Source organism: the organism of the source record quoted next, unplaced genomic scaffold (genome assembly GCF_019419815.1).
Source record: "Pyrus x bretschneideri cultivar Hongxiangsu unplaced genomic scaffold, Pyrus_bretschneideri_v1 Contig26, whole genome shotgun sequence".
Classification (NCBI taxonomy): Eukaryota; Viridiplantae; Streptophyta; class Magnoliopsida; order Rosales; family Rosaceae; genus Pyrus; species Pyrus x bretschneideri.
The window spans coordinates 5,608,372-5,628,452 of NW_025999568.1; the positions used below are offsets into that span (position 1 = coordinate 5,608,372).

The 20,081-nt window shown below is 36.8% G+C and overlaps 2 protein-coding genes and 1 long non-coding RNA gene across 8 annotated transcripts; 2 read left to right on the top strand and 1 right to left on the bottom strand.

The window, feature by feature from the left end:
- Positions 1-3,772: 3,772 nt before the first annotated feature.
- On the top strand, positions 3,773-5,490 carry LOC103961548 (probable inactive 2-oxoglutarate-dependent dioxygenase AOP2). The gene is made up of 3 exons (XM_009374122.3): positions 3,773-4,428; positions 4,537-4,861; positions 4,973-5,490. The coding sequence occupies exons 1-3, from the start codon at positions 4,058-4,060 to the stop codon at positions 5,207-5,209; spliced, it is 933 nt and encodes a 310-aa protein (XP_009372397.1). The 5' UTR covers positions 3,773-4,057; the 3' UTR covers positions 5,210-5,490.
- Positions 5,491-7,235: 1,745 nt separating this feature from the next.
- LOC103961547 (telomere repeat-binding factor 4) lies at positions 7,236-10,577 on the bottom strand. Its single transcript, XM_048587254.1, has 6 exons — positions 10,305-10,577; positions 9,598-9,803; positions 8,751-8,835; positions 8,075-8,164; positions 7,464-7,749; positions 7,236-7,367 (listed from the first exon to the last, which is right to left on the bottom strand). Exons 1-6 carry the CDS (start codon positions 10,452-10,454, stop codon positions 7,336-7,338), a joined length of 849 nt encoding a protein of 282 aa, XP_048443211.1. The 5' UTR covers positions 10,455-10,577; the 3' UTR covers positions 7,236-7,335.
- A 726-nt stretch (positions 10,578-11,303) lies between these two features.
- On the top strand, positions 11,304-19,469 carry LOC103941700. Of its 6 annotated transcripts, none has more exons than XR_007259466.1 (12): positions 11,304-11,773; positions 12,302-12,354; positions 13,435-13,528; positions 13,719-13,825; positions 13,975-14,013; positions 15,307-15,725; positions 15,864-15,905; positions 16,057-16,107; positions 16,225-16,303; positions 17,241-17,342; positions 17,428-17,491; positions 19,240-19,469. It is a non-coding gene; the product is annotated as an uncharacterized LOC103941700 (long non-coding RNA). The 6 variants fall into 6 exon arrangements; XR_007259468.1 differs by having other exon boundaries at positions 19,264-19,469; XR_007259467.1 differs by lacking the exon at positions 19,240-19,469 and adding an exon at positions 18,982-19,233.
- Positions 19,470-20,081: the final 612 nt, after the last annotated feature.

The following is a 20,081-nucleotide window of genomic DNA, read 5'->3' on the forward strand; positions in this document are numbered from 1 at the left end:
CCGTCACGTTTGTAAGGGTTTTGAGCCTCGTCCGTACAAGTGAGAAGGAGAGAGAGAGAGAGAGAGAGACATAGAGAGATACACGGGGGGAAGGAGATGATGTGGATGTGGGTCAGTGTGTGGTCCAGATGCAACCAACAAAACCACAAAACAATCACCCCAAAATGACAAATACCCACCAAGGGCAAAATCGTCATTTCACACCTACAGTACGAATTATTCGGGACGGGCTGTCACAATCATTCTCGAAATCCCCATGTATATGTTAGCATTTATGCATAATGACACACTATAGATCCCTCGAAATGCCATGTAGGAATAGGTATTTCTGTTGAAAAACACTCAAATTGTCTTTTTGTAACTGTTATTACTGACGTGGATTTTTAGACTCCTCTTTTTTTTTCTTTTTTCTTTTTTTTTCTTCTGAGCACGTCTATATTTTTACACTAGGTGGAAAAGGAATTCGGCCAAATCATACATTTGACAACCTAATTTAAACTTCTCCCTTAAAGATGCTCTAATATACCATTCAAGTGCACCTCTTTATAACTTGAAAATGCAAATGACCAAAATACAAGATGAAAAGCCAAATATACATCACACCACAAGTGGAGTTTGAAAACAATTATCCAACGTGGAAGGTAGCCTTTTTGTTAGCAAAAAGTAAGTGGAAATATGAAAAGCCGGTGGCGTTTTGGTGCCTTTTTGACCGCCGCAGCTGGCTGCAGCCCAACTTCTTTATATGTCCAGCCAAAATTCTGATGTCATGCCAGCATCAAACCATCTCAACTCCCATGTCAATTTCCACTCTCAAGTCTGAATTTCCTTCTCCACGAAGTTTGCTGTTTTATTGGGCTTCCAAGAAACCCGGCCCAACAATCCATAACGTTTTATGCTAAAATCCTATCAACTGCTCATTTGTAAATGTTTTTAAAATGATTATAAGAGATTTTAGAGAAAATATTTTTGGATTCTAAAAACACTTAAAATGCTTTCTGCAAGAAGCACGCTTCAAGTGCTTTTCCATAATTTACTTTCATTTTTACAAAATATTGGTTCTGAAAATACTTTCACCAACAAGTGTTTTCAACAATTTTAAAAATACTTATAAACGAGCCATAAAACTCTGTGTTTTTCGTTCACATCACTGTGTTCTTGCTCTGTAGTTGTTGGTCAAGCGGTTGAGTCTGATAGTTCTACAAGAGCAGTTTCGGCTCACACCCGTACCTAATCAAAATCATTGCTTTGAGGAATCTCAATGGATTAAGGATTTTTCTTGTCAATCCTCTTGTCTCAAGTTCTCTCAATGGTACTACAACTTATAATTAATTTGTGTCATGAAAAGTTATGTTATAATTAGGGATGAAACTTTGAACTATCACTAAGAAGAAAGACAAATCTTACTTAACCAGGTGTTGTTAATCATGCCAATGAATGAATAAATAAAAAATTATAGCATTGAATTATCATGTCAGGTGCTTTTTCTTTTCTAAGCAAATTAATTTAAATTACGTAAAGTGCACACCTTAATTCATTTCTAAAAATCTCCCCATAATTACCTCACAAAAACTGTTACAATAACCGATGGCACGGCCCAACTCATGTCACCTTTTTACCATAACAGAACTTGAAACTTTATTTCAAACGGGCAACGATCAATAACAATCGACAAGACTTGACTCATGTCACCGTTAATCATCCACTATTGAAAGTTATTCATCTTTCATAAATCCAAAAGTTAATTGTGGGTTGTCGGAATGAGATTGAAGCAATAATATTACGTGATGAAAATGAAGTGGGTTTAGCCTCATAATGGTTAACAATAATGTGATTCAAATTTATCTTGATGATAATCGAACCTAAGATATTTCACTTTTACAAATGAAGAGGAATACCACATAAATGAAATAACATGCTCAACTAGCAAAAGAGCATAACAGGGACAAATGCTCAACTTTACTAGAGATGCTCTATTGTCACGTGACAAGCGTTTATTAAACGAGTGATTCGCTTGTCAACACATAACAAACATCAATTGAAGCCACCTAAAATTCCGTATTGATTGCAACAGAAAATCTCTCCTACTTTGCATAATTTAATCCCCATTAGATCCCTCAAACCTTGTAGCCAGTTAGAAGAAAGGGAAAAAAAACAAAAGGTGTGATATCCATACATCCTTTTAATTTTCGGATCGAATAAATTGAAGAAATTCAAATGACAGAAATTAATAAGAGATGTGTAAGAAGTAAAAATAGGTGTGTAATCCGCACACCCCAAAAAAAAAGTTTGCATGGGTACTCAAAGAAGACTGCCTGAAGCCAGGGACAAGTTCTTGGCTATTGGTCGGCGGGGAGGTTTGCCGTGTACTGGAAGCCTGTTCTAGGAAGTCAACTCTAAGGTTTATATAATACAAGGTAGTCTGTAATGTTATACGTCCTGATTGAAGGCCGATACTGCATGTTTCTGCTGTTCCTCATGTGTTTACATTTATTGACAGCTCTAGTCAACTTCCGGGCTTCCGTGATTAAGTAAATGATGGAATTGTGGCAGACTGTTCAATCTTAAAACGAAAACAACGCAGGAAATCGTGGATTATAATCAGGAACTCGTGGGTTTTGCTTAAGCTTTCCAGTTCGTTTATATCAAGACATTTGATATGGTTTCATTTATTTTGTGAAATTAGATATTTTTCTGTAAAGATATTTTTTTGGAGTTCAGTAAATTGATTGCTTCTTTGGCTGTAAATTTGACAATGGTAAATTCTGGACCTTAATTTCAATGATGACCCAGTATTAAGTGGTTATTGATTAGCATTTGTTTTCTGGAACTTGGACTCTGATCAGTTCAAAGGTTTTGGGAAGGAAGCGCTTTTTAATCAGGCCAATTGGGTCCTCCTGGCAATACAATGTCGAAAAATTTAAATACGAGTCCGATGGTTTTGGCAAGAAGCAAATGGGTTGTGATTCGGAAGTTAACACCATCCTAATATATTTTTCGAAGTAATTTACTTATTTGTATTTTTCAGCTTTATGTGTCCAAGAGTTTTCAACTGTTAATTAGGACCTCGAAAAGGTTAATCAGTAGTGTTGTAGTAGCACAAAATGTAAACATCACTTTGAGTGATTAATATAAACTCTGTACGTTTTCGTTTTGAATGCTGAAGTAGGAAATTGCTTTGGTTAGGATACTAATGATCCGAAAATAACCTTGACTAAATTTCTTCTTTGTTGTTATAATATGCTGCTTCTGTGATGGGTTTTGAAATTTAAGTTGTGGATGTGAAATTCACTTCTCAAGATAGATGCGATAACACCTATTTTTCTCTCAAAGCTCTTTTAACCGAGTTGCCAAAATCAGTGATTGAAGCTCTCCATGACGAGTCAAACATCGTCCTGATACACTACTCTCACTCTTTCCTGCTTTTAATTTTGATTGTTTATGAACTGTGTGCTTTTAATTTGCAATTTGTTGCTGAATTTTATTTTGATAATTTGTAAAATTTTGTTTTATTTTTTGTTCGACAGCTTATAGGGTTATTGCCCACAAATTCTCTTTAGGCCAAACAATAAAGTTGGAAGAGCTACAGATTTGCTTTCGATTGGTTTCCCTCTATTGAGTGCAAACGTGCTTCTAATATACTTGAATTGATTCTAAGTTAGTATCTTTTCTTGGATTATTTGTGGTTTTGTGAGAGTTACTTAGTAAAACGTGCATTGTCTAAATTGCTATATTTAAGAATGTGATTGTATTGCTACAACAATTTCAATTAATTTTTCTGTGGATATTATTCATGTAGGTTGTCGAATATAGTTTGAAAACCCGCAGCGAAGCGCGGACATTCCTGCTGGTTAAAACGAAAACAACGCAGGAAAGTCCTCAGTACACGTGACATTGCATTTCAGTCGTGGATTATAATTTAATCCCCCTTGTACAAGAAACCCCTATAAATTTCATTTCTTGCCTTAGGCAGATACAACAGTATTCAACGTAGTGAGAATAATCCATTAGATCCCTCAAAACCTTGTAGCCATCAGAAGAAAAGGTTAAAAAAGGTTGCATGGGTACCAGGGATGGATTTCTTCCGGTGATAGATTTCTCCAAAGAGGATTGCTTGAAGCCAGGGACAAGTTCTTGGCTCTCCGTCCGCAGGGAGGTTTGCCGTGCACTGGAAGAGCTCGGCGGTTTCATGGCGATAATGCCCGACAAAGTTTCTGCTGAGCTCCACCAAACCATCTTTGGTGCACTGAAGGACTTGTTTGAGTTCCCTGCCGAACTCAAATCCAAAAACCGATACGAAGAGTATCCATTTTGTGGCCATTTCATATATAATTCTGTCCATGAGAGCTTGGGGATTCAGAATCCCACACACTCGGAAGAAACTCAGAAATTCACACATCTTTTCTGGCCTAACCAAAATGATCAATTCCGGTATGTATTGTACGAGTTTTTGCGTTTCATGAATTACAGTTCTTGTTACTCTTAATCATTTTCTTAATTAATACTTATTTACTAACAATTATTTATTTTTTTGGCCAGTGATAGTGTAGATTCATATGCAAAGGTGATGATGGAGCTTGATCATGTTGTAACAAGAATGGTATTCGAAAACTACGGTATGGAGAAGTACCACGACGAACACATTCAATCTACTTCTCACTTTATCCAGTTTAATAAATACAAAGAACCCAGAAAAGCTGGAAGCGATGTGGGTTTAGTGAGTCACACTGACAAGAACTTCAACACAATTCTTCATCAAAATCATGTCAATGGTCTGGAGATAAACACGGACGATGACGAGTGGATAATGTTCGATCCACATCTACCTTCATCCTTCCTTTTCATAGCTAGTGATGTGTTTAAGGTATGTACGTGACAACTTTTGAATTGACGAACACAATTAATTAATATTGCAACATGCATTACTTAGCGGAAGTTTCCATGGTCTAATTAATATTTTCTTTCGTTAATATAGGTATGGAGTAACGGCAGAATACGAGCTTGTAGACACAGAGTCAACATGAGAGAAAATGATGAGGCAAGATACTCGGTTGGATTTTTCTCTGTAAAGATAGGAGTAACAACCGTACCCAAGGAGCTTGTGGACGAAGAACACCCCTTACGTTACAAGTCACTAGACCAAGTGGAGTATATCCAAGCACAAGGGAAAAATGGAATTGACTGCACACTTGAGGCATACTGCGGAGTTTGATTATTTTTAGTTTACTTTTCGTAATATTACTTCCCTTTAAACTGAAATGTATTTATGTTTGCTGATGTCTCATTACTTGATTTCTCAATGTTTTTTAGCATCAAAATCGTTATTGTTGCCCTATGTGTGTTGGACCAAGTCATAACTTGGTTTCAGTTGTAACGGCGTCAGGTGTTGGAAAATATTTGTATTCAGGTGTTGGAAAAAGTCAACCAAGATGTAGTCATTCAGTTGTAGCTGTCTCGACAATCTCGTTTAATAAAATAATGTTTATTGTTATATTCTGTTTGTTTGTCCGTTTACTTTCAACCGTTTGTGATTCATCTAAACTCTCAACCACGAAGAGTTAACAATGTTTCAAACTCTATCCTGCAATTCCTTCCATGAACCCCTTCTCATCCCTGACTACTGTCGTCAATATAAAGCTGGATCGAACCAACTATTCTTTATAGTTGGCTTAGATTCTCCCAATCCTCGAAAGCCGTGACTTGATGGGGTACGTTGATGGGTCCATTGAATGCCCTCCTAAACAACTTCCTGGCAATGCTACTGTCAAGTTGTCAACCCAACGTACAGTACGTGGATGCAACACGATCAAATGATCCTCAGTTGGATCAATGGCTCCTTCACGCCATCTGTGTTGTCCGTTGTGGCCAGCAAGAGGACCTCTCGTGCTGCCTGGGAGGCTCACGAGCAAAGGTATGCCTCTTCGTCCCAAAATCGCATCTTGTTTCTCTGAAATGAACTGCTGCTAACCAAGAAAGGTGATATGTCTAATGCTGACTATCTTGACCGAATGGACTCAATATCTGATAACCTTGCCGTAGCTGGCAAACCTGTGAATGATGATGAGCTTGTCCAACGAAATGACCGAACGCTGCTCAGGCACATGATACACTGATATCCCAATGAATCGTGTATCCTACTCTTGAAGCTCTCCTGCTGACTACGGAGAGATGAATGACAGAGCAAACTGCGCCTCTTTGTGGAGGCTGCTCCTGCTAATGCCTTTGTGGCTACTAGAGGTCGTGGTGGACGATCTCGTGGAAGTAGACGTGGTGGTGTGTTTCCATCCACTCGTGGTGGTGGTGCTGCCAACCAGCGAGGCTTTATTCGTCGCAACAACTTCAACAACAACTTACGGCTCAACTCTGCTTGTAATGGTGAAAGGCTCAACACGGCAGGAGAAAGGATTACCTGCCAAATATGTGGAAAACTAGGGCATCCTGCCCTAGACTCTTACCAAAGAATGAATGCAGCATATGAGGGAAGGATTCCAGCCAAACGCCTCACTGTCATGGCCACGTCACCTATCGCTCTCAACAGGTAGAACAATGGACAATGGCTCTGGACACTGGTGCAAATGCTCATGTCACGGATATTCAGAATTTGGTGAATGCGAAAGAATATAACGGTAACGAGAACGTTAATGGTGTAGGTGATGATAATGGTCTTTCAATATCTCAGGTTTAATTTAGACAATAACTGTTATTGCTTATTTTTCCTCACTTTTTTCTTGTACAGAACCTCAAGACCCAGAAGATGCTTTTCCACGGGAGATGTGAGAATGGCTTATACCCATTCCCAGGTGGCGGTGGACAGTTCAATTACCCTATTTCAATGTGTAGGCATTCGAGTCTCTGCCCAGAAATGGTGGCCACCAAACCTAAAGTGGCGACCACCAGACCTATCACAGTCGTATCATTTGACAAAATTTTGTCACCAGTTGACTACACATGTCAAAGTGATAGAATGATAAGGGGAAGCAGCTTCTGACTTTAGTTCCCAGAACATTTCTTTTGATCTTGTAAACTAGATCCAAGCGGATTGTTAACAAGCCTAATCAAAGCATGTTCCTAACGGGCCTGTAGTATCGAACCACCACTGAACTTGAAGCAGCAAACGACACACGACAAACAGAAAATAAAAAAAAAAAAAAACCTGTAGAACACTAGCTGAATCCAGGCACACTCGCGCATCCAAATGGAATTGACTTCTGTTATAACAGAATTCGAATGCATTTTCATGACAAAAGAAAGCTTAGACTGTTCGATTGGATCAGTGAATTTACATACACCGTTCTATAAGTTACAAGGTACACACTAGTCAGACTTACAATTGAAGACCTAAGCCAAGGCAACGACTTCACCACACAAACCTGTAATGATTGAAACAAAAATTATGAAGGTAATACACATCATGATAATGGAAAGACATACAACGACTAAAGTACACATACAAGTTTCATACTTACATTGTTCATAAATCTCTTCTATTAACAGTAGCATTGAGTCGGTATCTTCTGCCATCATTGAAACTCTTTCTGCTTCCTTCATTGCTTGAATAGCCAGAAAGCTTTTGTTATCAGCATCCACGAGTTTGTAGGCAGCATTATCAGCTGCATCCTTCACTGTTTCGGTAGAGATCATTGGCACATAATTCTGCAACTTCCGGGGCCTCACTTCCTTTTGATCTGGAGTAGATATAGGTGTTTCTGCTATCAAAGTTACATCCTTTTTGATCTTGTAACCATTTTGCGCCTACATTTGAAGGGAACACTTTAGAATGTTTCAAGTATCAACGAGTGTGGTATAATTAGGAACAAGATTTGACGTGACAGAAGTACACAACAAAGCATCAAAGAGAAATGTTCGAAAGATATAAGAAGTACAAGATCTAATAATACCGTGCAAGTGCCAACTAGATAGTTAGAATATGAATATGAGTATTAGCTATTACTCAACATTTGAGAAATACAACCAGGTTGTGTTCAAGCCTTCTGAGTTCTGACAGGCTACATGCAAATAAACAACATAAAAAAATTATTAAAGAAAAACTTGTAAAATGTCATCATGCTAAATATACCTTGTCCAGTTTTCCTTGCATAGCAAGCTGTCTTAACCTTGTACCCAAAACCCTTCTGAAATTTGCTGGTACAGGCACCTCATGCCTTTGCTGCAGTAGGTGTATCAAGATTCAAGACAGTCACCATCTTTCTTGTACGAATATGAAATTTAAAAAAAGGCAGCTAGAGATTATTTGCAAACTCAAAAGTATGAGTGAGAGGCGAGGATTCAGCAACTGTGCCTTGCCTGCTCAGATAAATAAATCTACTTAAATAGTTTAATACCCGTAATAATTGATAATGTTAGTGAGAAACACTTCAAGATGAAACCATAGAAAACAAACTCCTCACTCACACTGCTAATAGTCGGGTGTAATAATAGTTGGGTTCAAGGGTTTTTCTCCTTCAGAAAGTCAACTGGTAATCCGATGGAAGGTTAATGAAACTAACATATAATATGTTAATATGTTCTCAACCTTACGCAGCTTGTCGTTGGTTTGTGCAACAAAATTTTAACTTTGAATGTCTGAATATATGTAGTGAAAGGCTTTACGCTATGCAAGATTTTTTTTCATAATTCTGCAGCAGGTTTCCCAACTAAGCTACAAACATTCAACAATCTAATACAGATATTTCATAATAAATCGAACTAATCAGATATTTTTAATAATACATAACAAAAGACCTCCATCTGACCTCAATATAGTTAAGAATGGCACCTATAGTAGATCCATCCTTATCTTTCATCGTGAAAAGGGCCTCAAAAATCATTGCATCATACCTGTCGAAAATTGTTTAAAAGGAAGAGAAAATAAAGGAACAGATCAAGTATCCCGCAGATGACTTAAACAAAAAGCTCTACAAAGTTTATCCATAATGTAGAAGAAAGACATTAATAACAGTGGATACCAACTGTGAAAACAGAATAAATTAGTGAATGGTTGAACGAGTGAATGCCTAAACGGAAAAATTTTGAATCGCTGTAAATCATACAGAAAATTACACTAGCTAGAACAAACTGAACTTTAATGTCTATCACAACAGAGGCAGCATCTGTTCTATACAAACGTACTGCACCCGCAGTAAATACCTCACCATCTACTTTGTGCTTTACTATGTCCTCCTATCATACTGTATCAGATCACACAAAAGGTCAACAATGGCTCTAGTTTGAGAAATTTTGGTACGTTTGGCATTTTTCAAAGATCTCCATGTCCCTGGAACTTTGTTTCAACCAGTCTCTAGGAAAAACAACGTATTTCAATTCTTAATTCCAGTTGTCTGAAAAGAGGAAAAACTGAAAGAGTTCTTCATAGCATGTCGGGATTCAGGAGTTTTTTCTCTCCATCTTTGAATCCTATATTCTAAACATCGGTTGACATGACATACCATACATTTGCAAACACCCTTTCTACTTCAATTCAAACGGTCCCAACATCATGTTCATTTCAACCGGAATTTTGTTCTAAAGAAGCGATATCAAAAAGAAATATGAAGCACACCGTCTAAGGCCTGACAACATCAGGATCACAAAAGCACACACCTTGGAGCATTTTTCCCATCAGATGCTGTACTCAAAGCATCGTTTGTGACAGCAACGAGAGATGCATTGGGTCGAACCGAAGCAGCAGAAGCAGGGCTCTGAACAATGTCATGCTGGGTACCCACAACCTTTCTAATCTTTGTAGCCCTTGGTCTTTCCTTAGAACCATGTCCACAAGAATTAACACCCAAGTTCCTCCACTTATCCTGATTCGCAAGCAAAAATCGAGACAAGGAAATAACATTGCAAAAGAAAGGACCAAAATCATTAATTCATTTACTGAAGCAGCCAATACACCCATAGCAAATGCAGATTAGACAAAACCAAAACTAGGGTTTCTTCATATACAATTATATATGTATATATATACAAAAAATACATGCATGCATATTTGTCTGTATCAATTGCTGATTATTTTTGGTCAATTTCAAGCAGAAATTGGGAGACCTAGGGTTATCTAAGCAGGAAATTGCATATTTCTCAGAAATTCAATGAATAATATATCTGCCTAACAGTTCAACCACCATCAACTCAGGCCTTTTTTTTTTTTTTTTTTTTTTTGAAAAAAAAAATGGCACTTTACTTTTTACAGTTTCATTTTTTTAACTTAAAATTTATCTAAAAAAAAAAAAAGAAAACTGAGGAAAGAGTGAACTTTTCCTTTTAGTAAGATGAACAAGTGGCAATAGATGTAAATAGGAGGGAACCTTGAGGTCGATATTGGAGCGGTGAATAAGGAAAGGGGCGCATTCAGGATCTTTGATGATGTTCTTCCACTTGCCGGGTCCGTGCTTCGCTACTCCGGCGAGTAGGGCTTCTTCCTCCGCCGCCGTCCACTTTTGCTTTTGGTTTCCCATTCTACCCCTCTCCCTCTCTCTCTCTCCCCCGAAGCTTTCTCTCTTAGTCTCCTTCTCTCTTGACTTCTGTCTAAAACTCTGTGTGTGTCTGTCTCTATCTTAAACATATTTTAGCTTTCGAGGGAAGGACGACATCTGTGAGTCTCTCTCCCGCTTTCCGCTGCCCCTTCGTTGGTTTGGATAAAAGCCCATCTTACAATATCTATGTCTCGTATCGGCCCCAGACACTATCATGTTCCACGGCCCAAAAGGTCCAACGACTAGTAAAATAAAATGAATGCCAAGCCAACACACCAACGGATTTTTTTACGGAGTTGGAAGGACAACATTGATGACTAAAGCAAGAAATAAGGGACGAAAATGATGAGTTTGAAATATAAAGGACAAACTGATGAGTTGATAAAACATCAAGGATCATGAGTGATAAATATTCTATAAATAGTTTGAAATTTTTATGGATCATATATGTTTCATAACGTGCCAAATGTTGTTTCAAGAAATCCTTCCAAAAGTACATTTTCAAGAGGAACTTAAATGTCAACATATTTTTAATGAAAACAATTATGATACAAGCGTTTATTAGTAGAAGTGTTGTTTAAAAAAGCAAATTTACACGAAACCTATTTATATTAGTAACTACAACGAGTGGCGGCAATTGAAATTATTACTTTAGTCTAGAGAAGGCTTTTCAATTGCACCGTACAAATGAATAGTCTTTGGAGCCGAATTTCACTTTTATTTACGAGGTTGCCACTGACTCTCTCCGCCGCTCATCTTCATGCCGCGTGTTGATGATCGTGGAAGGGCAGGGGTGCAATGGTCATTTTACTCTGTAGGGTTTCGAACGAGTTGGGTGAGTTAGAGACTTTCATTTCCTTTCTTTCTGAGCTGCAGTGGGACTCAGTGAGACCATGCCGTCGGGAGAGAGAGACCGAGCGAGCAGAGAGACAAAAGAGACACGGAGGGAGAGAGATAGGGATTTGGTGAGAGGAAGTCATGCGGCTTGTAGGTAGGCAGAGTCACGGGGGGTGTACGATTCGAAGGAGAGGGAGAGGGAGACAGCGCGAAAGAGATAGTGGGAGAGGGAGGAGTAAGGATCGCTCGCTGAGGGTTTCGCAGTTGGGATGCCATGCTGATGGAGATAGAGATAGAGATAGGAGAAGGAGACAGAGACAGAGTGACAGAGAGAGAAGGAAAGGGAAGAGTGGGGATCTCAGCGCCATTGCTGCAGATCCTTGATCTTCTTCGATCCCATCTCTGTGTTCTTCTCAGCCTCTCACAATCGCAGCATCACTCACCCACTCACTCACTCACTACAGGTACACCTCTTAAACCCCCTTTTGTATTTTTATCTTTCCTGATTGATGATTTAATTTGGGTTTTATTAATAGTTTAATTTGGAGTTTAATTAAAGGTTTAATTAAGGTTTGTTGTTGGGGTTTAATTGAGGGTTTTACTTAGGTTTTGAATTAGGTGGGTTTTTTGTATTTTAGGTCCCCAAGTTTTTCACTTTCATTGTGGATTGTTGTTTTGGATTTAATGAGCTTTGGGTTTTTCATTTTTCTCAAATTCCCAGCTGATTTGGCTTCCAAATAAAAACCAACAAATCACCTAAAAAAGAGAGCTCACATTTGTAATTTGAGGAGATTTATTGGGTTTTGTTTGGTTGCCCTAGACAACGGATAATAAGGGTTCTGTTTGAATGTCTGCTTGCTCTACCCCTATTTCTTAAATGATTTGTGGGCTGCTGCTTCCCTTATGTTTCCATTCAATTCTTTACAATTTTAGACTCTTTGATTGCATTGGTATGTGATATGTTGTTTTTCCCCCCTCTATGCATTGTTCAGCTGAACGATGAATACTCTGAGGTGAAAAGAAATGACCTCTCGAAGGCACCATGGTATGATTTGTTTATTTTTATTCTTCCTTATGGCAAAACACTGATAGTATGCTTTCACTGTTACTGGTTCAGCCCCTCTGTTGCTTAAATTGTTCAATGCTATAATTCTCTGGGATTCTGAACTTTGTTATGTTCATTTTACAAGGGGGTACAGGTTCTATGATGATTTCTTCTGATTTTTGTTCTTGACATTGTTGCTGACACAAAAATTTCTGATTAAATTGATATTGGCCAATGACTATGTTCATATTAATATACAATGTTCTTTATGCCTTGACTTGGACTAGGACTCTGAGTGCACGTGAGAATGCTTTTTCTCTAATACTTTTACAATAATTATAGGAAGTTGTAACTGGAATTGGATAAAATTGTAAAGCAGTTTTGAATACCTCTTTTTATTATTATTATTATTAATATATATATATATATGTCTATATGTATATGTATATGTGTGTGTGTGTGTGTGTGTGTGTGTGTGTGTGTAAGGGCTCGCCTTACAAATTAAGGCACCTGAAGAGAAGGAAAATTGTATTTGGACGTATGAGAAACTTATCTTTTATTGCTCTATGTTTACTTTTCCAAAGCAACAATTAAGATGGCAACAAAACAACGTGACATTTGAAGTTACATTGGATTTATGTTTCTGATGTGTTAAGTACATTGTTAGGACTACAGATTTGGATTGAACTCAATGTTGTCCGTGTATATAAATATATGTGTGTATATAGATGTGTGTGTGTGTGTATAGATTTATACATAAAGGGAAGATGGATGGATAGGTGTATGCTTAGTCTGTAAGAGAAGACGAGAAAACGAAAATCACACCAAACAACTCGAATTTAAAGCTCTTTTTCTTTTTCTCTTTTGACATAAATCTTTCTTTGTTAGATTGCTAGGGGGATGCACTGTGTGAGGGCCATGTATGTTTTATTACAGTCGTATCTATAGATTTAGGAACTGGAGGAAAGAAGTGGAACAAACCATTTGCATGACAGAGACCGTGTGTGTGTGTATATATATCATATATCATATATACCATTTGTGGTCTGCTTTATAGGGTTTCGTTATCTTTCATTACAGTGGACGGATACCTGAACCAACTTTGATGGCACGATCTTACCTACTAAGCAAGGTTTCAGAGATAGTTTCAATTTGGAGAAATGACCTGAACAAGGTTAGACTTTTGCAGTGTTTTTCGTGATTCATGAACATGATGCTTTTCTTTCAAGTGAAATGTATATATAGAAGTCATACCAAAGGAAAGTTGTTATGTCTTCTACTTTATCGACCAATTGAATTGAAGCAAGGAAAGATTTTTGCATATATTTGGCTATTCCAAGTACTTTTAATTTGCAATATGGCAGGTCAATAAAAAAGTTGCAGAATCATTGGCTGATTCGCAAGAGTGTCCTAATTTGTTTGAGGACTGACAGGTTTCTCTTGCCTTAGAGTGTAAAGATGCAGAAAATAGGTATCCACCCTTCATTTCACTGTTTAACATTAGGGCCATGAAAAAAATCTACTTTTTAGCGCTGCAGTAGATATGACCATAAGTACTGACTGGCAATAAATTGTGCTTATTTGTTGGATGATTGTGGAATACTTTGTTGTCTTTTGCAGGGGCATTCATCCTCCTGTTGACGTAAGATACTCTATTGGGTACGTTCCATATGAGTTTCAACTGCATATATGTATGTGGCTTTATATTTTTTTGGTTCAATAAATTGTAAGCCGTCATTTTAAAATCACTTTAGTCTAAAAGGAGTGAGAAATGAAGTTGGTCATATGGTACGTGTCGTAATGTCATAAAAATCTGCCGCAATAGTGATACTGAGTAAATATTATATTTATGAAACAATGCGGGATTTGTTGGATTTCTTTTCTTTTTTGTTTAGTGTGGATTCTCTTAGTCTTTTCTTTTGTAATTTTGCGTGCTTTCACAGACCATATGTGAACTGCATGCCGCTTATGTTTCTTATGCAAACAGACTATTTTTTTGAGATTACAACTTTTGTGAATAAAAACTTTTAAGTTCATCCATTTGATTGTAAAGTGGCTCTCGATGTTAGCTGAATTGAATATAAGTTAAAATCAAACTGCTTTGATTCGTTCACCCATCACTTGGTTATTTAAATTCTTTAGAGATGCCTATATTGATTTGTGATTTTATTGGATTCACTCTGGTGTGTGTTATCTACATTGGTGCATTTTAGGGGGTGACTTCGTTCGTACCGTCTTTGTAGTGCATCTTTTTGTGCAAATTATTTACCATTCTGCCATTGGCTCTTTCTGCCCTTGCTGTTGGTGGATTTCACATTATTTACAAAATTACCATTGCCTCTTCATTCTTCGTTTGGTGAGGGTTTTGGGGATGGGAGGCTATGCTGCCTCTGAGATAGAGATAGAGAGGGAGAGGGAGGAGTAGGGACCGCTCGGTGAGGGTTTCAGGGATGGGAGGCTATGCCGATAGACATAGACATAGAGATAGAAAGAGAGGGAGACAGAGACAGCGACTGAGAGAGATGGAGAGGGAGGAGTAGGGATCTCAGCGCCATTGCTAAAGATCCTTGATTTCATGAGTGGAAGAGGGGGGGACAGTCAAAGAAAAGCATGAGGGGGGGGGGGGGGGGGGGATTTGAGGGAGAGGGGTAGAGATTGTGGCTGGGGGGTCTAGCTTTGTCCCCTTGGTCTGTTTTCGACAGCACCACTGCGCTCAAACACTCTCTCTCGCAGTGGAACTCTCTCCCCCCTTACTCAATCCTCTGTTTTCTTCTCTGATTCATGGTTGGTTGATTTATAAAAAACGTTCGAGGATAAATTTGGGGTGGGATCTGGGTTTTCTGTGCATTACTTAAATTTTGCATTTTTTTTCTTCTGGATTTTCAATTAAGAAATGAATAAATTTGGGAGTTTCTGGTTTTGTATTTTGCTATTTATATGCTGCAATTACAGGAAAATGAGGAGGACAAGGAGTTGGACCCTGGATGTGCTCTTCTTCGTCAATCCTGCGTCTACATGTCCTCATTCACAAGATAAGTACCATTTTTATACTTGATTTTCTACTGCTTGGTTTGGTTTTAATTCTCTCTGCCATTCTTACTCCACACTCTCTATGTTTCTCACTCAGTTCAAAAGTGTGCTTTTTTGTTGGTTCTTGATGAAAGATTGACCATCGATGATTGTTATTGGTTATTCATGGTTGATTGAGCATTTTTGTTATATGAAACCATAAAGAATAGTTGCCTCGATGCTGAGTTTTTTTATTTCTTGATGCATTTGTGTTGATCAGGCATGAAGGGGCGGGTCGATATGAAGTGCATCTGTGGGACAATGGTTGCAAAAAGAAGGGCAGAGCAGGAAGGGAAGGCAAGGTTTGTCAAGAAAACACAATGATGTTTTTAATTACAAGAAATGTGCATTTTTTTCCAGTCAAATTCTGCTTTGTTATGACTATTTTCCATACTATATGCTGATTTTATTTTTAAAATTTTTGGTTTTTCTTTGATTAGCTGGGGAATTACAATCAAATGATGAATCTTTAGTTTACTTGGGTAAGCATTTTTTCACATATAATTTGGCTGACCATTTTAACTGTCAAACCATGTTGTTTTAGTTCATGCTACTAATCGTGCATTCGGTGGATTTATATATACAACAACGTTTAAATGCTAATCGATTACTAACATAATGCGGTCTTTATAGGAAAAGCAATGGATTCTCAAGAAGGGCTTTAATGTACAGAAGTATTACAAGGTCTTATTAGCTATTCATAATTTTATATAATAATTTAGATAAAATATCAATGAGAAATAATATATATACCAAATAAAAATCTCTAAAATCTCATTGTTTTGTTTCTTCTCTGTGTAGCCGACGTCATCAACATGGAAGATGGCTAGCCAGGATTGAAAAGGTTACTGGAGATAAGGATCTCTATCTTGGGCATTCAGTAAGTGATTTTTCAAACTTTATTTGTGTTTTTTCGTATCTAAAAAATTTCCTAATATTTTTAATATAATCAGTGAAACCACGATTTCATGTACTAGCTAGCTACTAGGATGCTTGGTTTTTGTATGATTCCGATTATTTGAGGTATCTGGGTAAAGTTTTGTTCAAAGTAGGAAAATGAATTTAAACTCAAGCTTCTTTACAAGCTTGAGGAGATATTTTAGTCTTATAATGATTAATAATTAAGATACAATTAGGGTAATACATGTACTACACATATTGCTAACTATGCTAGACCAAAAGTATCATCATCACCGCGTAAACATACCAATCAGTTTACATTCTATGAACGCATATGACGACTGAGGGGTTTAACCTTCAATTGCAATCTCATTTGTAAAGCTTTTGCTATCCCAACTGATATACACGTGTAATTTTGTGTTTACACCATACTAAACAATATTTTTTTCATATGTTTAATCAAACTCTTATCTAATGTACGTTTCACAAAGATAAACGCGCAAAAATTAGATGACATCCTATAAAATTGCCAGAAAAAAGGTCATTTCCAACTAATGCAAAACCAGACTTCTTTCCCCACAGAAAAACACTAGGTAAACACAATCTATCCTTATTTTGTTCATAATATAATTCTATTGTGATACAATTTTATTTCATGTATGCATGTTATTTCTTTTCCTCATAATTTTCATATAATTTATGAAGAATGTATAGGAACGATAATGATCGAGTGGATTATGCGAGTCTCACCATATAAACTATAAATTCCACATGATTGTTCCCCGTCCCCCTCTTAAAACATAGTTTGGGTGGATTAACTAAGATATGTGTAGTTAATCTTTTTGTTTGTCTACAAGTCATGGTTTTGAACTTTTGATGCTTGGTGACTAGCAATGTAACATATAATTAATGGGCAGGGCTTGGAGAGGCAGACCCCAGATGGTGTATGCCTTCACCAGCATGACCAAGGTGGTTAACCCTGCCAACTGGAGCGACGATAACCACCCTGAAAGTAACAAGTAAGCAAATTATGTCAATTAAAACATGATTAAGCATTTTCATATAATTAGTTTTGAGAGTTAATAATATAATTTGGAATTGCAGCAATGTGGCCTACAAAGAGTACACAAACAAGTCAAGTCTTTCATTAGCCTTGGATATATTCAGGGTATGGTTGCTTCCTCCTCCAAATCCAAAAGTGTAGTTATATGTATATATATGTATATATATTACTTATATACACTACTAATTTTGTTAGTACTAGGGAAATAAATGATGTTTCTATGTGCATATATATATATATATATATATATATAGGTTCGATTACAAAATTATATCGATTGAAAATGATACTTTATGTTATCATTGACTTGGTAGATGAAGATGTTTCATTTTGAAAATGAAAGATAGACTATACTTGGAACAAAATTCTTGAGACTGTTAAGGTGTGCTTTTATAAAGCATATTCTCTGCTTTTAATGCATTTTCAATCTGGTCTTTAATTTGTTTCAATTGGGCTCATGAAGTTTGATTACTCTTCATTTTCAATTGTACCAATTGGGGTCATAAAGTGGTTCAAAGAGCTCCAAGAGCTTGATTCACCCATTTTATACTTTTCATGTAAAACTTATTTCAAAAAGCCAAAACATCTTTCATTGTAAATGAATTTAACCATAGGTAACAATCTTTTATCCCTTCTTTTTGTTGCATTGTTTAGGTGGTGAATTGCACGGAAAGTGGGGGAGAGGGGTACAAGTTATTTAATTTGAGCAAAATAGTAGCATTTAAGCTTAGTTGGTTAGTGAGGATTAGAGTCAATAAGGCATCCTCTGTCTAGCTATATCTGAAATCTGAATTCATTGAACGATGAATAAGGTTGTAGTGAGAGAAATTGAGAAAGTCAAGAAAAGATGGTCCGTACAGTATGTTGTATGTTTCGGGATATCACAACATCTTAATTTCTGCTCTCAGGTTGCTGAAAGTCTGTAATTTTACTTGCTACTTGATTATAAAAATGTAAAACAAAATATGTACATGATTTACAAATTTGGGTTTGATTTTAGACGTTTTTCCAGTGTAAGGCATATGTTGCACATGCATGTAAATGGTACAAATTGTTTTGGTTTTGGACAATAAGCTTTTGAGTTTTACAACCCTTGCAAGGGGATTGTGAGTCCAACAAATTTAGTGTTGGGGGATACAGTTTGGTTCTCCTTAATACATAATATAACAACGGCCTAGAAATTTTCCATCAAGGAATATGCAAATGTTTTTTGCGCATCTTGGTGTGTAGTTTGTATGAAGGGGCATTAGTGCGTATTATCTGCATTGGTGCATTTGGGGGTGTGATTCCGTTCTTACCGCCTTTTTAGGTTTGAACATCTGTGCTTGACAACTTAGCTGCTCGAGCAAGAGCGGAACACTTATTTTTGGTAACTGCTAAAACAGGTGCCTAGGCTGTAGACATATATTTTGCCGTTTTAACTGCAGGGGAAAAATATGTGTCAACTGCATGTTGCTTCTGTTTCATACGGAAACAGGGCTTTTGCATATTTTTGGCTTTGAACTTTTGTGCTTGGAAAATTAGCTACTTGAACAAGTACTGAACACTTTCTATGTTTTTTTTATTTAGTGCTGAAATAGGTGTCTGCCCTGCAGGACACATAATTTGCCATCTAAACTATACAAAATGTGTGTGAACTGCGTGTTTTTGTTTCTTCTGTTTCTTATGGAAACCGAACTTTTTGGGCAACCATGTATTTGTGATCAAGAACATTCAGTTTCTTCCTACTAATTGTGCAATGTCTTTACATTTTAGTTCAGTTGAATGCATATGAAAGCCAAGCTGCTTAACTTATTGACCTCATTCACTCATGTGTCCCTCTGTTCATTCATGATCATGTTGAATATATTCAGGTTAAATGTGTCTTAATCATGCAGTTATGCCTGAAACAGTGGTTCTCGCTGCAACACTCAGGCTTATTTTCTAGTATGTACTAAAGTAAAACTTTGCTCAATTTATAGAGATTCAAATTGAAAGTGAGATTACTCCTCACATGTATGGAAGATCACCAATGCTTTGAATTGTTTACTTGGATAATGTATTGCCTGTTGGGCTTAACTTAAATATATGGTTCTAATTTCTACTTGGAATATGTCTATTTTTGAGAAGATCACTGATATAAATGAGAACATCATTATCTTATCTTCTTTATATTTAAAGCCAACAATCCTTTTTGGGGTAACAAGCTTCATCAAAATTATTTGAAAAAAAATGCCCCCAAAACAAAAATTTCAAAAGCAACCCAAAATAATGCACCTAATAATGTTGGGATATTTTCGTCATTTTAACAATGTTTTTTTTAATAATTAATTCTTTTTGTACAATTTTTTTTAATTAGTACCTTACAATAGGTTAGTAATAATGTGATTCAATTAGTTGTTCATTAAATATTATTTTCTCTATTTTTAAACACGTTCAAAACATCTTAAGAAAAAAAACACTGTACAAAAGAATTAATTATTAAAAAACACTATTTATATGATGAAAATACCCTTGCATTATTTGGTGCATTATTTTGGATTGCTTTTGAACTTTCTTGTTTGGGGGCATTTTTGTCCTAAATTTTTTTATGAAGAAAGTGATCCCAAAAGTGCCTCCTGCCTTTGTATATAACTAGCCTTCATGCATGTGCTCATGCGCATGCAGAAGACATTTTTTTAATTACAGTGTGTTACGCGCGACTTGCACATTTTCA